Source organism: Diplotaxodon limnothrissa, linkage group LG22, assembly GCF_057381915.1.
Source record: "Diplotaxodon limnothrissa isolate DT_005_m linkage group LG22, D_limnothrissa_male_GT1.1, whole genome shotgun sequence".
Classification (NCBI taxonomy): domain Eukaryota; kingdom Metazoa; phylum Chordata; class Actinopteri; order Cichliformes; family Cichlidae; genus Diplotaxodon; species Diplotaxodon limnothrissa.
In genome coordinates this window covers 4725752-4751022 of record NC_140616.1, presented here as the reverse complement: position 1 = coordinate 4751022, position 25271 = coordinate 4725752, and the positions used below count along the sequence as shown (strand labels likewise).

General features: G+C 40.1%; 2 protein-coding genes across 2 annotated transcripts; one reads left to right on the top strand and one right to left on the bottom strand.

The window, feature by feature from the left end:
* The first annotated feature begins 179 nt into the window (after nucleotides 1-179).
* Nucleotides 180-11326, top strand: slc39a7 (solute carrier family 39 member 7). Its single transcript, XM_085346840.1, has 8 exons — nucleotides 180-298; nucleotides 2469-2948; nucleotides 6595-6763; nucleotides 7406-7486; nucleotides 7623-7757; nucleotides 7967-8074; nucleotides 8822-9018; nucleotides 10200-11326. Exons 2-8 carry the CDS (start codon nucleotides 2478-2480, stop codon nucleotides 10452-10454), a joined length of 1416 nt encoding a protein of 471 aa, XP_085202966.1. The 5' UTR covers nucleotides 180-298; nucleotides 2469-2477; the 3' UTR covers nucleotides 10455-11326.
* Nucleotides 11327-19659: 8333 nt separating this feature from the next.
* Nucleotides 19660-23731, bottom strand: LOC146609237 (formyl peptide receptor 2-like). Its single transcript, XM_085346073.1, has 2 exons — nucleotides 23588-23731; nucleotides 19660-20475 (listed from the first exon to the last, which is right to left on the bottom strand). The coding sequence occupies exons 1-2, from the start codon at nucleotides 23729-23731 to the stop codon at nucleotides 19660-19662; spliced, it is 960 nt and encodes a 319-aa protein (XP_085202199.1).
* Nucleotides 23732-25271: the final 1540 nt, after the last annotated feature.

The window sequence follows — 25271 nt, the reverse complement described above, 5'->3', positions numbered from 1 at the left end:
CTCTTTTTATTTTGAGTTAAACGTTTTAATATGCCACTATAATGCTTTAAAAAGGCAATAAAATATAATTGAATCTAAGTAGTGAGTAAAAAGGTGTCTCAAAAGCACCACGAAAGGAGGAGGTAGACTTTGAATGGAACGCGTTCCCGCGAGGTTTCGTTTAGTTTAGTTGAGTAAATGCCACGTCTTATTCTCAGCCACCAGCATCATCAACGTAGGCAGAAATATTGGTAGTTCTGAGCCCAGGACAGATCAAGTTATCAAGTGGCCGACACTCGGTGATATCTGGCACGATCTGGTAAGATTTTAATCTTTATATTTTTCTGTTATGTTGCATTCAGACATGTTGCTTCTGCTGCAGCAACATGCTAGCAAGTTTAGTAACTAGCTAGCTAGCCAGCTAGCAGACTTTCCTAACAGCTAATTGAAACCTGCGGTCAGTGGTCCTCTTTGAGCGGCTTTTGCTGTTTACTTTGAGATTAAAGTTGATGCTCTCCACAGGGATTATCCACGTTCACCCACCAAACAGTGAGCAAATAAACAATCACAAGAGAAGACAAAGCTAGCTCAATCAAAGTCAGATTACCTTCACTTCATTGTATCGTCACAGCTAAAATGATACGGCTGCAAGCACACATCAGCAGATGCTGGTGCACATACATACACATGCAGCGATGTATTACAGTATTATATCAAAGCAAACCAGCTAAAAGCACAAAAAACACAAGCTACAAAGTTTGCTTTTTGATTTGAAGAGCTTCAGTCTGGAGTCACAGCAGTGGACAGTTGCAACGGCTTCATGCAAACTCTGATGTATTAAGGATAATTCGCTGTTATCTTGATCAGTTCACTGATCAATCGCCACATTTGGTGCGGATCCCATTTCTTACTGGAAATGCGTCCTAAGACGCACGGAATGACATACGTAGTCATATATTAATAGGTTAGGCTTATTAAGGCTTATTTTTTTGACGTCTCATATCTTGGCGAATAGCTCGAATCCTGCATTTAAAGAAAGTGCTCGTTTCTGCAGTAACTTGTTGCACTGTCTGTACATGCGTAGTTTCTAATTTCCTCTTGAAATACCTTGGATGTCACACAAACTGTTAGGGCCAAAGATTGATTCTGACTCATATTCTGTTCTTCTTGTGATTTTTAAACTCACCATGAACAGAACGTGATCCTAAAATATGGCTAGATGTTTACTGATTAAATAAAGATAACATTGAGGACTATGCTCAATAACTTGTTGCACTGTCTGTACATGCGTAGACAGTGCAACAAAGAGTGACTGGGGATTTGTGCTTCAGCAGGAAACCTACGTCATAACCACAAACCCCTCTGAACCCTATGCTATAACCTACAACATAACCAAACATGCACCTAACTACACATCGGCTCTACGCAGCGCACAACTGTTTTAACTGTCCTGTTGAGTACAGTCAATTCCTTCATCTAATTTTTCGCCTCAGTTTTTGAATTTGTCAGTAAGAGAATAACAGTCATCATCTTACTATAAGGAATAGAATAATCATAGCATCAATATAAAGACTCACAAATGTCAGCAAATTCCTGGGGAGAGACTGGTGAAACAAAAGGGAATGTATAAAGAAGTGAAAAAAGCTTAACACAAATATGTTTGCAAGAAATGATCAAAACAAAGGGTGGGCACCCAGGAGGGAAAGAAGTCCCAACATTGTATCTGGTTCTAACAAACCACCATATATAAAACATCAGGACATGACCACAAAGAAATTAACACATAATGCACCAGGCACAAGCATAAATGCCAGTAAAGTTGAGCAACTTACACAGGTTACGTCGTAGGCTCTACAAAGACGGCCTGAGACTAACTGAGAAGCTTTGAGTGTAGATGTAAACATGCCCTCTGAGTTACAGCCATAACTGTATATAAATGAGGAACATAACCATTATTGCATCACCCATTGGTCTTGGATTCTTCTTGTTAAAGGAGCAGGAAGTTACTATATTTGGAGTAGAAGGTGGTAGTTATCAGCTGATGCTAGCTTGGTTACCAAGCTGCATTTTTAAACTGCTTAATATAGATGAGACTAGTAAAATATTACAATTTCATTGACAATTGTTCAATAAGGCAATAACAACACAAACGGAGTCATGAGGTCCAGTTCAGTGACTCAAAGTGTGGTCCACCCGACCCTGATCAGCTGCATTTCCCTGTCTGTCAGCAGCCTTAATCTTAAGCCTGAAGAAAATTAAACTGCAGTGTTACAAACAGATTGACCCTCTGTTGTTAAGGATGTGGAAACTGTCCACAGAAGGGAATTTCATAGTGAATTTTGCATCAAACCTTTAAAGATTTCCTTAATGTCATTTGGTTGGACAGTTTAAACTTAGAGTCTGTTTCTTCACCCTCACTTTGGCTTCAGTTTTGATGCTGCTGGGTTTTTATTTATTAGATGTCTTCTTCTCCTTTCTCTACATCCCAGGGTTTTAATATGGGCTGTTTACGTCTGCTGGCATTGACATTGGCAACATCTGCAGTACTGTTGTTAGCATCCCATTTAGCCACTGCTCACAGCCATTCCCATGGTGACCATGGACATACCCACGGCCACCATCACCACCACCATGGCCACTCACACGGCGAGGACGACCACCATGGGCACTCCCATGGCTCTCAGGTGAAGATGTTCCATGGAGCAAGCAAGTGGAGCGCTGAGGCCAACCTGCAGGAAGAGGAGCACGATCACGGACACGGGCACGATCACGGACACGGGCACGATCACGGACACGGCCATGGCCACTCTCATGATCACGGCCACGATCACGGACATGATCATGCTCATCATGAGAATGTTGTTCGAGTACACAAGGAGGGAGGTGGACACGAGCACTCACACGGAGGGGAGAGGACGAAGAGGGAGGCAGGCAAAGAGAAGAGGAACATGGTGGAGCTCTGGACACAGGTGAGTGACTGCTTGTTTAGGTTCAGCAGTTGGGTTTGAAGACAAATTAATCATAGTGGCATAAACCTGTTTTTCCTGCTGATGATTTCAGTATGTTGATACAATGTTCACTTCTCAGTAAAACTCTATAAAGCATGAAGACAAGAAACGTCTGTCTCATAAGCAGTGTTGGGACTAACGCGTTATTAAGTAACGCGTTACAGTAACTACGTTATTATTGTGGTAACGAGCACGGTAACTAGTTATTATGCCAAAATCAGGAACGCGTTACTCGTTACTGGGATTTAGATAGGGTCGTTACTCGTTACTTCGTGTGGTGGCATCGCGGAGCTTCCACAGATTCAGTAACATTAGCAAGTGGTGGAGGCCAGCAGGTGGAGGAGAGAAAAGGGACGCAGAAGGAAGAGAGACCCGAGGTGGCCGCCGGTCCGAGTGTGAACTGAACTTCAGGTAAGAAGTTATAACCTGCAGTCTATCTGGGTCAGATATGAACCAAGTTTAGGTGGAGTTTATTTTCGTTATTCTGACTTTTTTCCTACTGCCTACTAGCTAGCATGACTGAGTTTCTATACAGCTGGGTGGGTGCTATGAAGTTAATGATGTTGAACTTTATTTTGTTCATAAGGTTAATTATTAGAGTTGCCAACCGTCCTGTAAAAAACAGAATCGTCTGGTATTCAGAGAAAATATCATGCGTTTTGTATTGAGGTAAAAAGGAACAGTTTGTCCCGTAATTCAGCTAGAATGGAAAAAGACACAAAGCTGGAGTTATTCTGTCATGACGCTGCAGCTGCCTCTTCTCCTCTCATTCTCCCCCCTCCCTCTCCTGTTTCTACTTCAATCATGAAACTGATCAATGATCAGCTGATCGTCTTTGCTGTCTTGTTTGTTTATCGCCCACTTTGCGCCAGAAAGAGGAAACCAGGAAATGTCGCAATAAAAACAACAGCAGCACGTTTAAGCTTGATCAGCTGTTGTTAGAATTTATTCAGTATTAATTTCTACTATCAGCTGATGTTTGCTGGAGCCACAGCTGCAAAAAAGCTGCTGGTCATGATGTCGGTTTGGTTATCTGGTGAGAGGGAAACATGAAGATGAAACCAGGAGATGTCCTTACTGAATCATCAGAGCTGAACAGGTGATGGAGAAACAGGTTTACCTTTTAGGTGACATGAATGAGTTGAAGGGAAGTTATGAACTGTTTCTGAGAGACAAATAACACCAGGATCCTTTTCTAAGTAGCTGACAGCTGGTAACTGTGCAGGGGCGGATCTAGCAAAGTGTTGCCAGGGGGCCAGGTAGGGCATTAACAGGGAAAGGGGGGCACAAAGAAATACTTTTCTTTCTTATTCTCATTTAAAATGTCTCGCTTTTATTAAATAATCATCTGAATCTTACAACAAACGATTGATAGATTGATACATATATACCATCAGAACAGTGTAAATCACTGTCACAACAGCGTTTGTTTTCATTCAAAGGCTTCATGATATTTGCTATAATGGTGGGCCAGTCTCTAGTCAAAATGCCCGGGCCAATTTTTTGTCCCAGTCCAGCCCTGTATGCAGCTCATCTGCAGTCTGGTGTTACCTACATCTTCCTATTCAGAAGGCAGAATTTCCCAGTTCTGAGTACAATCGAAAGCACCACGACTGCAGTTTTTGTGTTGGATGTAAAAAGCGCACATGACGCTGTGACGTAGGCTAGAATCATGGCGGCGGTCAATGACGGTCCAGGCGTGGGATTTCTCTCGTGGAAATATGCACATTATCTTTTCCTTTCTATTGGTAGGTGGCACAGCGCACTTGTGGCAAGTAAGCAAGCTAGGAGACTGGCAAAGTTATGGAAGCAACACATTAACAAGAGAATTCTGAGTAAAACCAAAGTTACTTTCCCTAGTAACTAGTTACTTTGAAAGTAACGAGTAACTTGAAGTAACTGAGTTACTTTTGATAGAAGTAACTAGTAATGTACCGTATTTCCCGGACTACAAAGCGCACCTAAATATTAGCCGCACAAGCTAAAATCAGGGGAAAATCCTGTTTTGTACATACATTAGCCGCACCTGACCAAAAGCCGCAGGTGTTTCAATGTTGACTTATCATATGTAAGAGAATATGCACAAAGGGAATTGTCAGGAAAGAGATGGCTGTTTGGAGACATCACTTTTATTAATATTTTGAAAAACAAGTTATGGGTACATATTTGCACATGTAGTACATAACAATAACCTACAGCACACCAGAACAATAGATTCGGCCTACCTTTTAGGCTCAGGTGCAGTGACACAGCTTTAACAAGAAGAAAAGTCAGTCATTCACCACCATCTTTCTCTTCTTCCTGCGCACTAAAACCACCAAAGTCCTCTTCTCCAGTGTCGGATACAAACAGGCTCATGATGGCTTCGTCATCCACTCTTCTTCTCTCCTTCGTTGTCACTTTCAAAACCAAAGAAATCCTCATTGTCAGTGTCAGAGTCGAACACCCTCAGAAGGGCCGTGGCGGTGTCCTCCTCTCCATCATGCAGCAGTCCAGCCCTTCAAAATCCGTTGGTGATCGTGGATGTTTTCACACTTTTCCACGCTGTCAGAATCCACCGGTGGAGTTGGGCATAACTTGCTTTTTGGGCATAACTTGCAAGTTTATCGCCGCTCATCATCCACGACTCCCGCTGAACGCGTAGCGCTACTTTGAAGTTTGTTTTTCGCGCTACTTCGTACGGCACTACGTTGCCTGGCGGACGGACATGTGACTAACATACCACTCTTGAACCCCGATCCTTCCGCCAGGCAACGTAGTGCCGTACAACAGCGGAACACACAAAACAAATCGTCTTACGATATGACAAAAATCATGGAAAATCCATAGAAAAGCCGCACCTGACTAAAAGCCGCAGGGTTCAAAGCTTGTGCAAAAAGTAGCGGCTTATAGCCCGACATTTACGGTAACTAAGTTACTAATTTAAAGTAACTTACCCAACACTGCTCATAAGCCTCCAAGCAGCAAAGGCTTCATAAATGAAATTGCTTTTTAAAGCCTTAGTTTGTAGTGAGAGGTCTGTTATTGCAAGCTGTTGATCATGGTTTACATTCTTTTGAAGTTATAGTTGTGCAGCAAAGCAGCAGGATTCTTGAGACAAAATCAGACTCGTTGTGATCTCATAACGAATTGAATTGTGGAGTTTTGCACAACTGGGTGATATCTGTATGCAATTTATTGTGTGCCTTTATCTGTATCTTCTCTAAAGAGTTTCCCTGGCTCTCGTTTGTTTCTTATTTTGAGGAACTTGAATGTGCTGTCTGTTCCCTGAATGACTCACAGCCTTGCAGTGGTGCATTGTTACTACTGAAGAACAAAGTTGGAGTTATAGTCGGCATCCAAATGGCTCCTTGGTGCTGTATCTGTGTGAGCCAGAAGCTCTTTAGTTTTGTTTTCCAGTCATCAGCTCTGTGCTGACCGATCCGAAAACCTCAGAATATTATATTTTATCCTTATATTTTATATTATATTTGTATCCTTTCCTTTTTTTTCCTCTCCTAGTTTATATATTTTCCTTCATGTTTCTTCTTTAGTGAGTTAAGGATTATCTTTCACATGAATACAAAGCATTTGAAATTTAATCTCCCTCCTTCATCTTTGTCTGCAGGCTGTCGGAGCCACCCTGCTCATTAGTGCAGCTCCCTTCCTCATCCTGTTTCTGATCCCAGTTCAGTCCAACAGCGACCAGCACCAGAATCTGCTCAAAGTGCTGCTGAGCTTCGCATCTGGTGGATTGCTGGGTGACGCCTTCCTCCACCTCATACCACATGCTCTGGGTGAGTACGAGTTCCATTCTCATTTCCTTTTTCTTTTCTTTTTTTTTTTACTGTAAGTTTATGTAAGTGAAGATTTTAAGTATTTATAAAGTGTTTCAAATATGCTCACGTTAATTACAAAGATCGTATGACAGAGACAATAGCTTTTAATTGATTACAGTGATATTCAGTCCAGTGATTTTGCACGTCGGGCACTGAAAAAGTAAACACATATATACAGCGAGAGATGTTGCAACAGTTAGAAAATATGACACTTTGTGGAAAAAAGTAAGGTTGTAGTCGGGCAAAGTCTTTGCGTCTGGTTTTGACTTCTTCTCTTCCTGTATCAGCACTTACGTGGTGTTATTGTCCAAGTGGCGACACCTGTCGTTCAGGAGAATACTGCAGCGGCTAAATAGAAGTGACTGCGTGATGATGTTGCGGCGGCGTGCTACGCGACCCATGCGGAGGGTATACTGGTGCCTTTACAGCTTTGGCACTCCTGTCAAAGCCATAATTGCCTGTGATGGTAAAATGAGCAGCTCGGTGTCTCTGTTGGTTTTAACTTTTAGATTTGTTAAACAGCTGAGAGAGAAAAACAGAGCAGCACGATCCTCACTTTGTCTTTCTGACGTCTCCTCGTGTCATATTTGTTTTGCACAGAGCCCCACTCACATCACGGAGATGGGGATCATGGACACTCGCATGCAACTGAAGAGTCGCATGACCACGGCCACTCTCACGGTATGCATTAATGGGATTTCCTTTTTTTAATGTTGCCTGTGTGTTGTCTGGTTATTTGCCGGTGATTTTAAAAGAAAAAGTTTCTAAAGCCAAGCAGAGCTCATGAAGCAGTGCTCCCTATTCCCTACCTGTATAGGAGCGGCCCACGGTCATATGATGTCTGTGGGTCTTTGGGTTCTCGGTGGGATCATCGCTTTCCTAGTGGTGGAAAAATTTGTGCGTCTGCTGAAGGGAGGACATGGCCACGGACACTCCCATGGACACTCTCACGGTACGCTGGAGAAAACTCTTCTTTTGATCAAGCTCCTTTAAATTGCCCTGAAAGATCAGTTGTGTACAAAACCAGATTCCTGCATATAGTAAATGTTATTTTGTTGCTGTTTTCAGTTCAGAAGTTTTTTGTAAAACTGCATGTTCACTAGATTTCCCAGCTATATTCTCTGTAGGTGTTTTGAACTTTGTTCTGTGTGGCTTTTTCAGTTGCTCCCAAAGAGAAGGACAGTGATGGAGAGGAGGAAAAAGAAAAGAAGGAGAAGAAAGAAAGCAAAGATCAGAAACCATCAAAGAAAGAGGAGAAAAAGAGTACAGGTGAAGCACTGAAGTGTAGTTTCTGTGCTGAAGCAACTGATTTCAAACAGAATTTGAACCTGCACACACCCACACTTCTTTGAGCTTCTTAAAAATGCTGCTGCAGGACGTTCACTGATAGAGCTTGGTCACTGTGTGTGGCTTATTTTTACGAGTCATAACTACACAATAGTGGTAGTAAAAATGACATTTTCTACTGTTTATTCCCATTGCTGCCATCTTGGATTGTAAAGTTGGGTTGTGGTATGGCTGCTCTGACTTTTTAAGGGGGAAAATCCCCTTTGGCGAACTCTGAATTTCCAAATTCCCACTTCAGATGGAACTGTGATAGAATTAACGTGGCGCAGAGGTTGGATTCTTGATTGTCTGGAATCTGCAAAAATGTGCAGTTGAGGATAAAACAGAAAATGTTCACATGTGAGATGGTGAACAGACTGGTACCAGGCAGTCTCCCATTCAAGTACCAACCAGGCCCGACCCTGCTTAGCTTCAGAGATCAGCTGTGTGTAACACAAAACAGAACCAAGCTGCAAACATGTTTTCTTGGTCTTTCAAAATCTGTTTGGAATCAAGTTTTTAATGTGCGTGTCAGAGGAAAGAATGTTCACATTTTTCTTGGGTTGTTCTTATTTATGTTTTTTTTGTGGGAATCTTGAAACATAAAAAGCTCATTGTTTGCATCAATCCATGAGCCACTAAACACTTTACATATTCTTCGGGTCTTTACTGTTCCTTCCACTAATGCAGATATCAAGGTGTCTGGTTACCTAAACCTGGCAGCTGACTTCACACATAATTTCACTGATGGTTTGGCAATTGGAGCTTCATTCCTGGTTGGTCCAGCTGTGGGCACCGTCACCACCATCACCATCCTGCTTCATGAGGTCCCACATGAGATCGGAGACTTTGCCATCCTCGTCCAGTCTGGCTGCACCAAGAGGAAGGTAACCACCAAATATGAAAAAGCTGCAAAAAGTCTCAAAATCGTTGACACAGTGTACACACACACTTGTCAGTATACTTAACAAAGTATAAACAAGCAGAAAACAACAACTACATACAAGGAGGAATTAATAAGAACTATTCAAACAAAGACAGCCTGTCTACATGCAGTTTTCTAATTAAACTGTAAAGCGTGTTCACCAGGAAATGGTTATCCACCCACATACTGACACATCTTGTCTCGTGGTCAGTTTAGTCTCTAAATGACAACCCAAACAGCATCCACAGTCATTAAATATGTAAAGCCACTGCTCCACCTTCCCCATAAAACACAGTGGAAAACCTGCTGTGGTCTGACTGGCAACTGTGCTTTTGAACCATGAAACTCTTGAATTTTGGTATAGAGGCCAAAAAGTCCTTGGATTTCTGTGTACAGTTCTCAGCGCACTTTTAACTGAGTGAAACTGTAAAACTCCATAGTGCTGAAAATGGAGAGAATAGACGAATCCTTCAATTGTCACACAAGGGTAAATTTGGTTGTATCAGCAGTTTAAAAAAAACCAAAAAAAAAAAAACCCAAACCACATACACAAACAGAACAAGACACGGAACAGAAACACACAATTTTTACATATTTACATCATGGACAATAGTTACCAAAGCAGAGTACTGTACAGGTATTAAAATTAGAGTACAGATAAGGACAAAAAGTAGTAAACAAGCCAAACAAATATTTTTGGTACAAATTCACCCTGACTGTGTGATGCTGCTGTGCTCTTTGCTGATATGTACAGGGAAGCTGCTTTGGTCCACACATGCAAAACAAGCTTCCTCTTGCACCTTTCTTTCACAATAAAAGCCTTTGATATATGCACAGTATGACAGCTGTACTCTTGGAATATATGCAACATATTTAAAGCTAATTGTAAGATTTGAATAAACTCCTATCTCTGGTTTTAGCTTTAAAATAGAAAAATTATTTTTTCAATAGTAATTAAATATATATATATATATTTTTTATTTTTAGTGCAGATTACCTAGTATGTGGTGCAAAAATAGACATTTATATACTGGATTAAAATGGGGACCAAAATATTCTGGTTCTCTTTTAAAAGATTTTTAAAAATATATATAAAACTATAGAAAATTAATGAAGCATTGTCTTCTCCCTCCTTGCCTGCAGGCCATGTGTCTACAGCTGCTGACCGCTCTGGGAGCTCTGGCTGGGACAGCTTGCTCGCTGTTGGCTGAAGGTGTGGGTGCCGCTGCTACCGCCTGGATCCTGCCCTTCACGGCTGGCGGGTTCGTTTACATCGCCACAGTGACGGTGCTCCCAGAGCTGCTGGCGGGTCGCTCCAGTTTCGGCCAGTCTCTAATGGAAATTCTTGCCCTGCTGTTCGGAGTTGGCATGATGGTGCTGATTGCGGAGTACGAGTGAGGCGCTGCAGAGCGCACAGACTTCTTACAGCACAGGGGATGGAGAGACAGAGAGAAGAGGTCAAACGGTTAAAAAAGCCTTTTCACGTAGAGATCATGTGGATTATTTTTGTCAAAGCTGTGTTTCCTTGTTTGTTTCTTCTTTTTTTTTTAAATTGAGTTGTATTTTGGCACAAACGCCACTACTTGATGGAAAGTGGAAATGTTTTTGTTGTGTAGTGTCTGTTTTTCTTAGCGGTTCATGCGCACATCCCTGATTTGTATAACTACTTTGTGGTTTTTGAGAGGAGTAGTGTTAACTTCTTGATTGTTAACACTGCTCCACTAAAGAAACTGACAGCTGGAAGAAATAACATGAGTGGAAGGATTTTTGGGAAAGGGAAGAACGTGGATGTGGACTCTTTCTGTACAACGGCTCAGTATCAACTTAACATCTTCACTACATCGACCATCCGGCCGCCATCTAACTACATGCTGAGCTGACAAGTAACTTCCCTCTAAGTCAGAAACATTTTCCATCTGAATCCATATCAGTTTAAGATGTAACAGGTCTTCTGTTCATTTCAAGCTTTGGTGAGTGAAAGAGTGGAGACAGTGCTGGTGTGGCTCCCACTGAAGTGACTCAGTGCTCTGTTCTACTTGATTAATATCTGTTTAGTTTGAATGTACCCAATCTCAATATTTTTACATTCCACACAATAAAAGTGAATGTGGCTTTTACGCATGTGCTACAAATGGCAACATAATTACTCTGAAATTATTAAACTCTCACCTGGTTGTTTGTTAAAGTAGAAGCAGTTTTCACATTCCTAACCAAACTATTTTTTTCAGCTGATGACAAAGAATAAATAAAACACTTGCAGCTGTTCTGAAATCCTCAATAAAGGGTAATTATTTTCAAAGTGTTGATGATTTTTCTGTATGTTCTGTAATTGACCGTAACAAGATTATAATGAAATGGTTTTAAGTTGTTAGAAGTGATGTTACCAAACACAGAAATGTTTTTTGTGACTCTCCAAAAGTTGATTCTGTTCATCTGGACGTAGCGTTTTCAGTGGGAGAAAACGTTCAGATGAACACAACCAACTTTTGGAGATGTACTTACCTGGATGATTGAGCATGCGTCAAGATGTTTTTTGTGACTATTTTCAGAAAAGACCACAAGAGGGAGTAAGAGATGTCTCGCGCAGCATTTGTTGTGCTTGACAGATCTCACGTCCTCAAATCATGTTAAAAGCACCTTAAAGGACATTTGCTAGACTTGTGAAGCAACACACTTGTGTGTTTGTGGGTTTATTTTTTTTATTTCACAAGAGTTGTAGATAGTGGCAGAACAATCTGACCTAGATGACTGAGAACCTCCAAGGTTTCACAATGGTTTCAACCAAAACCTCTGCTGAGAATGACCCACGCCTTTTTCCACACCTTGGTGTATGTGGTGAGGTGCACGGCCAATAGGCCATTTGGCTTTATAAGAAAATGATCCTGGATGAGGGTTCAGTCACTTTCTTTCCAAGCTCCTTAGACCATAATCTCCAGATTTAACCATGTTTAGGCAAAATGGCTAATCGCAATTATTTATTTAGTTATTTTAGAATTCACTATAGACTCAGAAGGCAAGTTGTTTGGCAAAATAAACATTTTTTATATGGCTGCTCTGCGGTTTGCCACTAGATTTGATCAACTCTGTTGTGTAGCCAAACCATACCAATCAAACAGGTCACTCCCACCTGACCTACTTAGCTGATCTAATCTGGTCTTTCCTGCTCCACGACCTTCAAACAACTTTTCGTAAAATGCAGTTTTAAAACGAGGAAAAGCTAGAAACAAAAACAAACTGAGCCTGTTGATGCACGCAAACCTACGAAATCTGTGAAAAAATTATTGATCTTTATACAACTGGTAGCTTTAAACAACAATAAGGTCACAATGTGACATGACATTTAGCTCTGTGCTGATTAATTCAGTCATCCTACTCTACACAGGCTGTCTTTTGGTGTGAGGGCTCTGCTACAAAGCAAGGTGTTGATCTTAAAGTCAATAATTTTCTGTGTTACAAAAATTATTTTATTTCTGCCTGGATAAATCACGATGGTAACGTATGCTGAACACATAACTTGGTCAGAATAAGGTTATGTTCTGAGTTTTGGCTCATCTAGAAGTTTTTTTTAATTTATGGCATATAATAAGTGTGATATAAATTTGGATTATCTGCTGGGGCTATATGTTTTATTTGTGCACCTTGTTAAGATGTAAGTTACTAACATAAAGAATGAAGCCCAGCTGCAATTTTACAGCAATGCAAACTGTGCCTGCATTGCTAGAATTTGTATGTATTAATTTCGTGATGCAGAAAATGTCTATTTAATTTTTATATATTTTATGTAATCTGGTGCCAAGTCTCTTTTACAATGCTGGTATTGCAACCTAGTAGAACACAGAAGACACAGAGGATACCTATTCAATCAGTAAAATTAAAATCACTTCGCTCTGAAGTGATTTCGAGCCTAATAAAGTGATTCCTTTGTTAGTCTGTAGGACAGCAATTTAATGTATAAATAATTCCAGTTTCAGAATTCTAATCTGTTGGCATCACACTGTAAATAAACAGAGACGCAGAGTGTGTTGAATTTTATGTTCTTATAGATTTTTATGTGTAAGATGTTTATGACCATATCATTGAATAATATCTCAGATTGGTGTGGGAGGCACTCACAGGGATCCGTTTGTGCATGTGCCTTGGTGTCACGTGACATGTGAGCCCGAAGCAGATAGCCGGGCTAAACAGTCGAAACTGATAACCACTATCGAAATCCATTATCTCCAATTGCAGTTTTAGATTAGGAATACATTCACTGATGCCCTCAGACGTCGGTGCGTTGGTGGTTCTTTGTGTCCGGGGATGGGCGTCCAGGTACACGCCGGCTCACTCCTTGGTGGCCGCTTGTCGGGGCCTGGAGCCTGGGGCTCGCTCGGGCCACTTCGGGGGTGGGGTGCCCTCGGCCTCTCGGCCTGGGGCTCGGTCACTCAGGCACAGCTGGCTGCCGGCGGAGCTCACGGGCACGTCACTGCAACCCCCCCTGGCTTCTGCTCCGTGGCTGCTGAGTGACCCCTCATCTGGGACTCTCCTCAGCTCTTTCTGGGACAGTGGCGCGGCTGCCCCTCTGTTGGTCTTCCTTGGTCTCTTGTGTTCTGGGGGCCTCTGGATGTCTGGAGTTTTAATCTCCTCCATACCTGCTTCATGTCCTGGTGGACGGGGCTGTGGCCCCCCCACACCCTCTAGCAGATCATTACATGAAGGAACCTTTTAAAAACAAGCGCGTCCATGCTCACAGGTGTACACACGGGTGCTCACACCCACAAACTACACCCTTTTTGGCTCCTACCTCAAAGCACACTGTGCGCTGTCGATCTTACGTGCTGCACAATAATGTTTAACATTTAGTATTTACTCTTATAGTCCCATAGATCATCGTGATGTTGTTTATTATGTTGCTCTCGTTTTCTTCTGCTTGTTTTCTTTTTTCATTCTCAACAGGTGAAATTAAAAAAGGAAAACAAAACAAAACACAATAAGATGTAATATTTAGTATCTACTGTTAGCTAGTTTATTGTGATGGTGTTGTTTTTATTATGTTGCTCTTTGTTGTTTATTTTCTCTTCTGGTTTTTTATCTCCATACAGTTGATCCAGGTGTTTTGTTTGTTTTTCTTTTTTTTTCTTCTCCCCTCTATTTTTCTTTCTCTCCCTCTCTTTCTTTCATTCTTTCTCCCTGTCCTCTCCCCCAGTCATGTCTGTCCCGTCTTTAAAAAATGAAAATACAATAAATACATAATTATAATAAAGGTCAATCAAATGGACCAATATGGCAAGGCCATGATGATCCACTTGGTAAAGTAAATCCACTTGTCATCTTTCTTGGCTTTCAGACAACAATTCTGATGGCTAAAGATCCAAACGGGACAGGCAAAAAAAAAAAGGAATACATTCACTGACTGTTCACTGACTGATTTATCAAAGGAGTGGCATAAATGTGTTTCTCTTGAAAATATCTAACCTACATTCTGCAGATGTTATTTACACTAATCATCATACAAGCAAAAGACTGACATACCATTAACGTACCCATAAAACTTTATTTCCTTTCATTTACTGTTGTAATTGGATGTTGACCTTAATCAGTTGTTACTTCGTCGCCTACTGGTTGTAAAAAAAAAACAAAAAAAAAACGCTATACAGCTGTGCAGCTCACCTGCTACTCTTTTTTTTTTTTTTGCCAAGAAAGATCCCAAGTGCCTTTACTTTACCAATTGGATCATCATCATCGTGCTTAACGGGTCCAGGAGCTCTCAATGCAGGGCATGGGACAGGAATCAAATTGTGACACCTCATTCTTGCTGTAGTCTACAAAGAATTGTATAGACCCATCTTTCTTCACTATGAGAAGTATGGGGCTACACCACACACTAGCTATGTCCCAATTCCTAGGCCACATCCTTCAAAGGCCGCATTTGGAGGCCAATAATGTCACAGCCAGGCCATGAAGGCTGTCCCAATTCAAAGGCTGCTCCAAATGGGGCCGACAAATACGTCCTTCATTTCCCTCGATTTATTTAAAATATTATTGTTAGTCTTTTTTCAGGGTTTTATTTGTTCCTGAGTAAATTGGTTTGGCTGAGATTAAAGTTTACACAGCTGAATAAATGTCAAGCTGATTGAACAGAAGTGTGAGATGGTGGAGAATTTACTCCAATGTCCTCTTATATTTTAGTGAGCAAGGAGTAGACGGCTGAGTTTATTAAACTCTACTGAGACAGCTGGGGATGCAAATCTGAAGGCTAGATCGTCCCATTTCACAACCTCGCACTTCCGGCCTTCGGAGGACCCGGCCCCCATAGACCGCGAAAGCCTGGTCCTTCAAAGGATGCGGCCTAGGAATTGGGACATAGCTAATGTGTGACTCTTCTATTACTCCCAGCTTTACAACTTCAGCCAATTTTCTTTGAACCATTTGCCTTTTATGTTTAGGGAACCTGTAGGGCCGTAAACACAAGTTCAAGCATGGGCATGTCTCACAATCTCAATGAGATTGAAGCTGAGCCACAAACCACACCCTGGCAAAGTTTTTTTGCTTGTTTTTAAAATCAGACAAATATACTGCCATTAAAAAAAATTTGCCTGGCTGTTTTCAGCAGGCTGGATTGAAAAGCTCCAGAGTTTATCGAGCGACCTGACATTTCAAGAGGGCTCACTCGACCAGATGTGCATGTGTTATTGATTAATTCATTTGCCTTGCTTAAATGACCTCTGTTTAGAATTTATCATTACTCCCATACTCCCCAAAATGATGATGGTCTTATGTATAGTATGATATTTATGTGTTTGGGTAATAATTACTGTTCATTAACATGCAGAAATGCTTACTTTGCCCCACAAAAATGTCTTTAATTCGTGGCACTTTACAAGCTATAGATATGTTCCATTAATGAACATATTATTTTCCTTTAAAGCTTTTGTTTCTATTTATTTAGCTTTAAACACCTTAAAAATATATCTAACTTTTCCAGGAGGAAAATAAATTCTGGGAAGAACTTCAAAAGAAGTATCTTGAACCTCTGCCTGATGACAAAGAAAAACAGAAAAAGATGGCCAATGAGCTGCGAGAGCTGAGAAACAAAGTAAGTGTTGGAAGATGTGTTATCAAGAATGGGCACCATTTATGTCTTATGATTCCAGGTTGAAAGCGCTGTTACTTGGAGATGATATCCAAATTGATCCAATTGCCTTCATGTTTATTTTGGGATTTGCAGTTTCAGTTGTGATCCAGTTCCTTGCGATGCTATACCACAGGTGACCTCTTACATCAAATCGCAGTGTTTTGATACTCACCAAGAGAATCTAACATTCTTATTTTGTGTTCATTGTGTTCAGGATTCACACTCTCATACATTATGTAGCCATTGTGGACACAGAATCCAAAGCGATAAAGAAACTTGAAAAACAGAAGTCTTACCTGCAAGGCAAAAGGGTATTTGCAACTATATTACATAGACAGATTATTTGTATTCTTTTAACTGTACAGAAATAATTTTTTGTGCTAATGTTTGTTCAATTGCCTTCCAGCATAGCTCCAGCTCTAATGCAGACTCAAGCTACAGCTCCATGGAGGACTTTGAGATTGAGGACAGCGATGTTGAGTCAGAGGTCACCAGAAAGCAGATGTAGTATAAAAATCCGGTGTGCCTTATGGTTAGCATCTCACCCTGCCTTTCGGGTGCTACCGCAGGTGCCTTTGACGTTGCAAAACGTTTAGCTGACATTGTTGTGTTTGTTGGGGAGAAAACAAACATACAGTACAGCACTTCAGATTGACACTGCTAGCGATCAAAGATTTATGGAAGTTTGACATGCTGAATGCATTCTGTACTGTACATGAGATTGATTGACAGTGGTCTACAGACGATCAGGACGCAGAACACAATGCGCTGTAAAAAAAGAAAGAAAGAAAAATTGCACACAAAAAAATCCATGAAACAGCGAGGCCGTGAAAAGAGAACTGCGTTATAGCGAGGGACCACTGTATATCATGTTTAGGTGGATACTAGCGAGCTAACTCTTGACTACGACAGTGGTAATACTCCAACAATCCATCAAGCAGTGCGGCTTCGCAGTTTACCAGAGTCGTATTAAAACGTTTTTTGACAGAGTTTTGATTTTCGAGCACCGTGTACAACACAAAATCGGTTCGAGGTCAGTAAGCACAACCAGACTTCAATCATAAGGCACACTGTCAATTTGAGAAAATTAAAGGATTTTAGGTGCGCCTTATAGTCCGAAAAATATGGTACCAACTTGGATCGACTGAGCTCCGTTCGCCACAGTTTCCAGGGTTTTTCCAAGTTATTAAAATCACAATGGATTATTACAATCAGAACAGATTATTACATTTAGAAAGTCATTTCCTTTTTACTATAATGGCAAATATATGTTGCAGTGTTGATCAATGTTTAACAAAATATTTAAATATCTAGAATTTTCATAAATTGTCTTTATTTTGTGTGCATAAAAAATGTATGTATTGGGAACTATACAACAGTTGATGAAAAACTTAGAAAAAAAGATACATCATGTTAAATGTTAACATGTTATAAAACTTTACTTTGACCTTACTCGACAAAGTTTTGTGAAACCTGTGGAACACCTGGACAGAGATAGGAAGGGATGTACCTCCTTATATGTCCTCCACTGGAGATAAATCTCTGCAAAAAGATTAGCAGTATCATCTTGTCAGATGTATACATAGACTCCCTTTTGTAAGACAATGATAGTTGAGATATTTGTTTAAAAGTCCTGTGAGGTTAAATATAATACAATACATTACAATTTATATAGCACAAAAAAACCAGAGGTATGCCAAAGTGCTTCACAGAACCAATTAAGATCAATAACAGATACAAATATAAATACACTGACAGGTGGGAGACATAACTAACACCAGGCATTGTAGGCACAAGCCAAAAGGCTGAAGGTTAAATCAGACTTACAAAATGCGGGCTCTAGAAAGCCGGGAAGGCTACACTAAATAAGTTTTTAATTGAAATTTAAAAGATTGAATTGAAATAGACACGCGAATAGCTTCGGGGAGATTATTCCAGAGGGTAGGGTGCAACAGAGGCGAATGTGTGGTCACCTGTGGTCTTAAACCAAGGTCAGGAGCATTTGGCCTGCTGATGTAAGCGCTCTTCCAGTGGTATAAAAGCTGAGGAGATCAGTAAGATAGCTGGGTGCGGTATTATTTATACAGTATACACTCAGGCCAGGCATAAACATATGTAAATAAATGTGCTCTATATTTTTCAAAGCTTCCTGTAACGGTCTGAAAAGTCCATCTGGTATTTTGGTTGAAAAGTTGATTACATAATATGCCATTTTTAATTGAGTGTAACATGGGGTTCTAAAATAAAAAAGGCATTTAAGCTACAGGTAAACACTTTTTTTTTCTTGTTTCTTTTTTTCATTGTAGGTAAGTAGGAGCTTTTATCTTCATAGTAATTTTTTTTTACCACTATAAAATTTTATGAGTTTTATGAAGTTGGGGAAACCTGCTGTCAGCTGAGACTGAAGAAGTTGATGTTGCTAATGATGATGTCATCATTGTCCTTGGTGGACAGAGATGCATTGGAAGACATTACGTTGCTGGAAAAAAGAGAACTGAAAAGAAAATTCAAAATATTAATAACCACATAACTCCTGATCTGACACTGAGCACAAAATCATAGGATTTCCTCATATGTCATTCTATAGTATCATACTTCCTGACTAACAAACAAACAAACAGATAATTGACTGAAGCCTAACAGAAGAGGTAAATCTGGGAGTGCAAGTCATCTTAATAGATTATTATCTTAGAAATAATTTCAGGCAAGGCCAAATCAGTTTATATAAGCAAAAGTTTTCATGAACTTATTTTGCCAAAACCTATAAGCTAATGCTGGGGTTAGTTAAGTTTAAACAGTGGCAAAGGTCAATGTAATATAACTATGCAAAAAACAAAAAAAACCCACACAATTCAGCAACATTAGGCAAATACCATGAGCAAAGTCTAAAACTCCAGAAATGGTACCAGGTGGTGTTTATGGTGAGATTTATTCCTCAGACCTAAACCTTTGAAGATATTTGACTTCTGCTTTGACAACAACTTACCAAGGGTTAACAACGTAATTATTCCAGTTTATCTATAATTAGGTAACTATAGATAAACAAAAGAAAAAAGCAAAAGCAAGAAACATAATATACAATATGTAAAATATGACATAGTGATTGAGGGTGAATTTTCTGGTGTCAATATGAATTTTCCAGGTATTATAAATAAATAAACAACAAACAAATTATCACTGTTCTTAAGACTTGACTTTAAATATAGTGATGGTGAAACAGATTTAGCGAAAGGTAGGAGTTCACACATCTGTTTTGTTGAGCCTTTGTTGATAAATCTTTTAATTTGACCGATTATCATTACTGTAGTCTTCCCACCTTTTATGTTTCACTCTGAAATACTGGTTTTGATCATATAATGGAAGCAAAAAATGATTTCGGCATTTCAATATTATATTAATGGTTATGTATAAGGACATGTATTTTTCTGGGGAAAGGTAAAATTTACTTACATCCACTCCTCTCCGCCTACTCTGTTTTAACCCAGAGCTTTAATCCAAAGAGGGATCAGTTGGCTGAGCCATCTGGCCATCCATATCATCTCTCAGAGCCCTTTTATAAACTCTCATGAGTTTCTGTCTAAACCCCTCCTTGACTTTTAGCCCCATACAGAAATATAACAATGGGTTCACACAGCTGTTAAAATAAGCAATGCTCTTTGTTATAGAGTACCACTTTTTCACCACTTGGTTTTCATTATACACAATGTCTACTAATAGAAGGCACTGGTAAGGTGCCCAGCACAGGAAGAAGGCAATGACCAAACATACTAATATACGAAGGGGCCGAGATTTCCCTGACAGACGAGTGCGTCGGAGGCCCAGGCCAACCAGGATGTAACAGATGAGAATGACCATAAAGGGAAATATGAAGCTGAATATGAATTGCATGGAGTAGAGAGCAACTTTGGTGTTTTTGTTTTCCTTTGGCTTCTCCACCCACACCATTTTACACTTAGTTTGGTTGTTGTTGTCCATGTAGATTTTGCGGAAGGTGAAGTAGGGAATGCTGAAGAGGAGCGCTATAATCCAGACACAGACTGCCACCACCCTCGCTGCGAAGAGGGTGCGTCGACGCTTCGTGAGGATGGGCTGACGGACACAAAGCACTCGATCCAGACTGATCACAGCCAGCAGGAAGACAGAGCAGAACATGTTGGTGTGTTTGAACAAACCATGAAACTGGCAGAGAAAGAGACCAAAAGGCCACCGTTCTAACTTCATCTGGATGAGGGAGAAGATTCGTGTGAAACAGAAAATCAGATCTGCTATCGCCAGATTCACCAGCCACACATTGTTGACTGCTGGCTGAAGAGAAAGAAGAGACAAAGTAAAATAATATATTATTTACATGACGCAAGTAACCAGACTTTGATATTATTATCCCCCCAGTCATTATCAATTTATCAATAAACAGAGCAGCATGCATTATGCACACATCTAGTGATCATGTGAATAAGTGGATGTAAAATCTGGTGTCAACTAATATTGTTAAATAGCAATTATGTCACTTTGTAAAACTGTGTGTTTTAGCCCAAACTCAGTTCCCAGAGCACATAAACTTAGGTTGCTCTTGCGGATATAAAAGGAACTTCATAGCACAATAAAAACGTACTCTAACTCATGTGTTAGTTTTAGACGTCCATGCAGGGTAATGACATGCAAAACATGTATAAAATCACTTACAGCGGGGAAAATAAGTATTTGACACATCAGCATTTTTATCAGTAAGGGGATTTCCAAGTGGACTATTGACACAACATTTCCACCAGATGTTGCCATCAAGCCAAATATTGAAGTCATACAATCAAATCAGAACATATAAGTATACAAGTTAAACCATAATAAATAAAGTGAAATGACACAGGGAATAAGTATTGAACACACTTTATTCAATACTTTGTAGAAAAGCCTTTGTTGGTGATTACAGCTTCTAGACGCCTCTTGTATGGATAGACCAGTCGTCTGCATTGCTCAGGAGTGATTCTGGCCCATTCTTCCACACAAACGGTCTTTAAATCTTGAAGGTTCCTTGGGCCTCTTTTATGAACTTTAATCTTCAGTTCTCTCCATAGATTTTCTATGGGATTTAGGTCAGGTGATTGACTGGGCCATTCAAGCAACTTGATTTTCTTTCTTTGAAACCACTTCATTGTTACCTTGGCCTTGTGTTTGGGATCATTGTCTTGCTGAAATGTCCACCCTCTTTTCATTTTTAGCTTCCTGGTAGATGGCAGCAGATTTTTATCCAGAATGTCCCGGTACATCTCTCCATTCATCCTGCCTTCAATAATATGAAGTCTGCCAGTACCCCTTGCTGAAAAGCAGCCCCAAACCATGATGCTTCCACCCCCAAACTTGACTGTTGGTATGGTGTTCTTGGGGTGGTGAGCAGTGCCATTTCTTCTCCAAACATGGTGTGTAGAATGACTGCCAAAAAGTTCAATTTTGCTTTCATCTGACCATACTATAGTCGTCCAATAATCCACAGGCTTCTCCAAATGCTGTTGCGCAAATTTTAACCGAGCCTTGACATGCTTTTTGTTCAGCAATGGAGTCTTGCGTGGTGAGCGTGCATGGATGCCATGGCGGTTCAGTGCATTGCTTATAGTTTTCTTTGAAACAACAGTACCTGCTGATGCAAGGTCTTCCTGAAGTTCTGTCCGAGTGGTTCTTGGCTCTTGGAGAACCCTCCTGATTATTCTTTGGACTCCTCGGACAGGGATCTTGCGTGGAGCACCTGATCGTGGCAGGTTTATGGTGAACTGATGCACTTTCCATTTCCGGATAATGGCCCCCACAGTGCTCACAGGAACATTCAGCATTCTGGAAATGCACCTATAACCATTCCCATCAAAATGCTTTTCAACGATAAGATTACGAAGATCTTGAGAGAGTTCTTTGCCTTTACCCATCATGAAGTCTTTCCTGTGTGCCTTCTGGGTAATGAGGAGCCTTTATAGGCCATCAATTAGGACTAAAGCAGCTGATATCAATTAGTACTGATAGGGGACAGGATTTCTCTATCAATACTGACAGATTTCAGGTGATCTCCTGGCTTTCTATGTCATTTTGCCCCTTGTTATCTCCATGTATTCAATACTTATTCCCTGTGTCATTTCACTTTATTTATTGTGGTTTAACTTGTATACTTATATGTTCTGATTTGTTTGTATGACGTCAATATTTGGCTTGATGGCAACATCTGGTGGAAATGTTGTGTCAATGGTCCACTTGGAAATCCCCTTACTGATAAAAATGCTGATGTGTCAAATACTTATTTTCCCCGCTGTAAATAGAATCTACCTGACAAAGTTAAGTAGCCTAGAAGATGTCAGACAGCATCACATGCCATTATCAAAAGCAGGGGTGTCCAACTCCAGGCCTCAGGGGCAGGTGTGCTGCAGGTTTTAGATGTGTCCTTGATCCAACACAGCTGATTTAATTGGCTAAATTACCTCCTCAACATGTCTTGAAGTTGTCCAGAGGCCTGGTAAGGAACTAATCATTTGATTCATGTGTGTGGACCCAGGATAATATCTAACAGATGCAGGACACTGGCACTTGAGGCCTGGAGTTGGACACCCCTGATCTAAAGGAACTCAAGAACAGATGGGAAGCAAAGTCACTGAATTCTATCAGCCTGGAATTTGCCTGCTAAGCCAAATAAATGCTTGTGCCAGGATCCTGGCAATTTCAAGCACACTTTTTGTCATTATGGGGTTTTTCGTTTAGAATTTTGACATGAAAAATTACTTTAATCTACTGTGTAATTAGGCTGAAACACGGGGAATTAGGGAACAAGTGAAGGGCTGTAAAAACTTTCCAGATGTATTGTATACTGTACATAAAGAAATGAAGTTTGACTCAAGACTTTTGCACAATACTATTCATAAGTCTTAGTTACTAGCAACCACTTATATTAATGATGTTGTTTTTTCAAGAACATATGGCCTTATTCTGGGTTTTAACTTAGATGTACTGTACTGTACTTAGTCATGATATTCACAGTGAAGACTTACAGGATTCTTATTACTTGCTTTTTCTTTTTTTAACAGAGTTTTAAAACTTTTTGTACAGCATTTTTTAAGCATAAAAAAAGTTTTCAACTCTATTGAGTGTTTGATAAACTTGTCACTGAGTGTGTTTCCACGAGTATAGTGTTTGACATATTCTTGTTTCTGCATTTACATGTAAGTAGTGTTGTCAGCGTTAATCTCGTTAATACAACGTTAACATCATAACCGCTTTAACGCGGCAAATCCCCGGGCGCCAACGCATTAGCGCGTTAATGCGTCAGCGCCCGGGCCGATCCACGTTAACTCGCTAACGGGGATTTGCCGCGTTTTGGCGTTTTCACTGAGACACAGAAGATATTACTGACAAACAAAATTTGATATTTAAAACACTCTATATTCACCTTAAGTTTGATTCCAGCCATCCAGATCACCACAGCGTTTCCTGTGATGCCGAGCACAACGGTCACTGTGTAGAGGACAAAGTTGATGTTTCTAATGATGATGTCATCATTGTCCTTAGTGGACAGAGATGCATTGGAAGACATTACGTTGCTGGAAAAAAGAGAATTGAAAAGAAAATTCAAAATATTAATAACCACGTAACTCCTGATCTGACACTGAGCACAAAATCATAGGATTTCCTCATATGTCATTCTATAGTATCATACTTCCTGACTAACAAACAAACAAACAAACAGATAATTGACTGAAGCCTAACAGAAGAGGTAAATCTGGGAGTGCAAGTCATCTTAATAGATTATTATCTTAGAAATAATTTCAGGCAAGGCCAAATCAGTTTATATAAGCAAAAGTTTTCATGAACTTATTTTGCCAAAATCTGTAAGCTAATGCTCCTAATCTCAAGGGATACATTAGCCTGGTGATACTGTTATAATAAGATACTTTTTATTCCTGAACTCTGGAAGAGTAGCTGTGCATGATAACGCAGACCTGTATCTACAGGTCTGAGCCGTGTGGGATACCGGAGCACAACACAAAAAAGAAAAAGAAAAAAAGGAAAGTAAAAATGCCCACACTCCCTGCTGCCAAGGAAAAACGAACGCTGCCACAGGATTACGGTTTACAACAAGCAGGTTTTTATTAAACTCAAAAGGTAGCAAGTGTCAGGGTGGGCATAGCAAAAACAACAAACAAAACACTCTAGAAATGAAACAGAACTGCCTTACCTATAATGAGAATCCCCAAATGTACTAAAAGAAAACGACTTCCTACCCCTACAGCTACCAGATCAACAACAACAAAAAGGTCTATTTAAGCTATTTACAATATATACAACGCAGCCAAGCTCTTCTCAGCCTAGAAACACGTTCACACAGCACACCGGAAGGCCCAGGGCTAAATGCACAGCTCATTGGAAGCAGGAACTAGGACAGGTCTGGACAGGTCCTCATTCATAGCCAGCCTGACTCAGTCTTCCACCAGCCTCCACCTGGAACTTACATGTTTATCTATTTTTATTTTTACATTTAACTACTGTTGTGCATGGTTGAATTATATTTTAAGGCATCTGAGGAATAGCTAAGTTTAAACAGTGGCAAAGGTCAATGCAATATAACTATGCAAAAAACAAAAAAACCCCACACAATTCAACAACATTAGGCAAATACCATCAGCAAAGTCTAAAACTCCAGAAATGGTACCAGGTGGTGTTTATGGCGAGATTTATTCCTCAGACCTAAACCTTTGAAGATATTTGACTTCTGCTTTGACAACAACTTACCAAGGGTTAACAACGTAAGTATTCCAGTTTATATATCTATAATTAGGTAAACAGTAGTCTAGTCACTGCTATGGAGATTATATTTGGTTAAAAAAGTGTTAAAAAGGTTACGTCATTGGCCTGATCCATTAAATCTAAAAATCAATTCAGAACTTTAGAAATCCACATGAAGATGCTCCTCCGATTGGTAGCACCGCCCATTATTGTTGTTATTGTTTAACATAAACTATAGGATGTAACCATTAAAACCCGTTACAAGATATTAAAATTATACTTCTCATGTTAAGCAAATAATGTTCCAACCATGCCCTATCATTAGTCGTGCAAAAAGAATCTATAGTGCA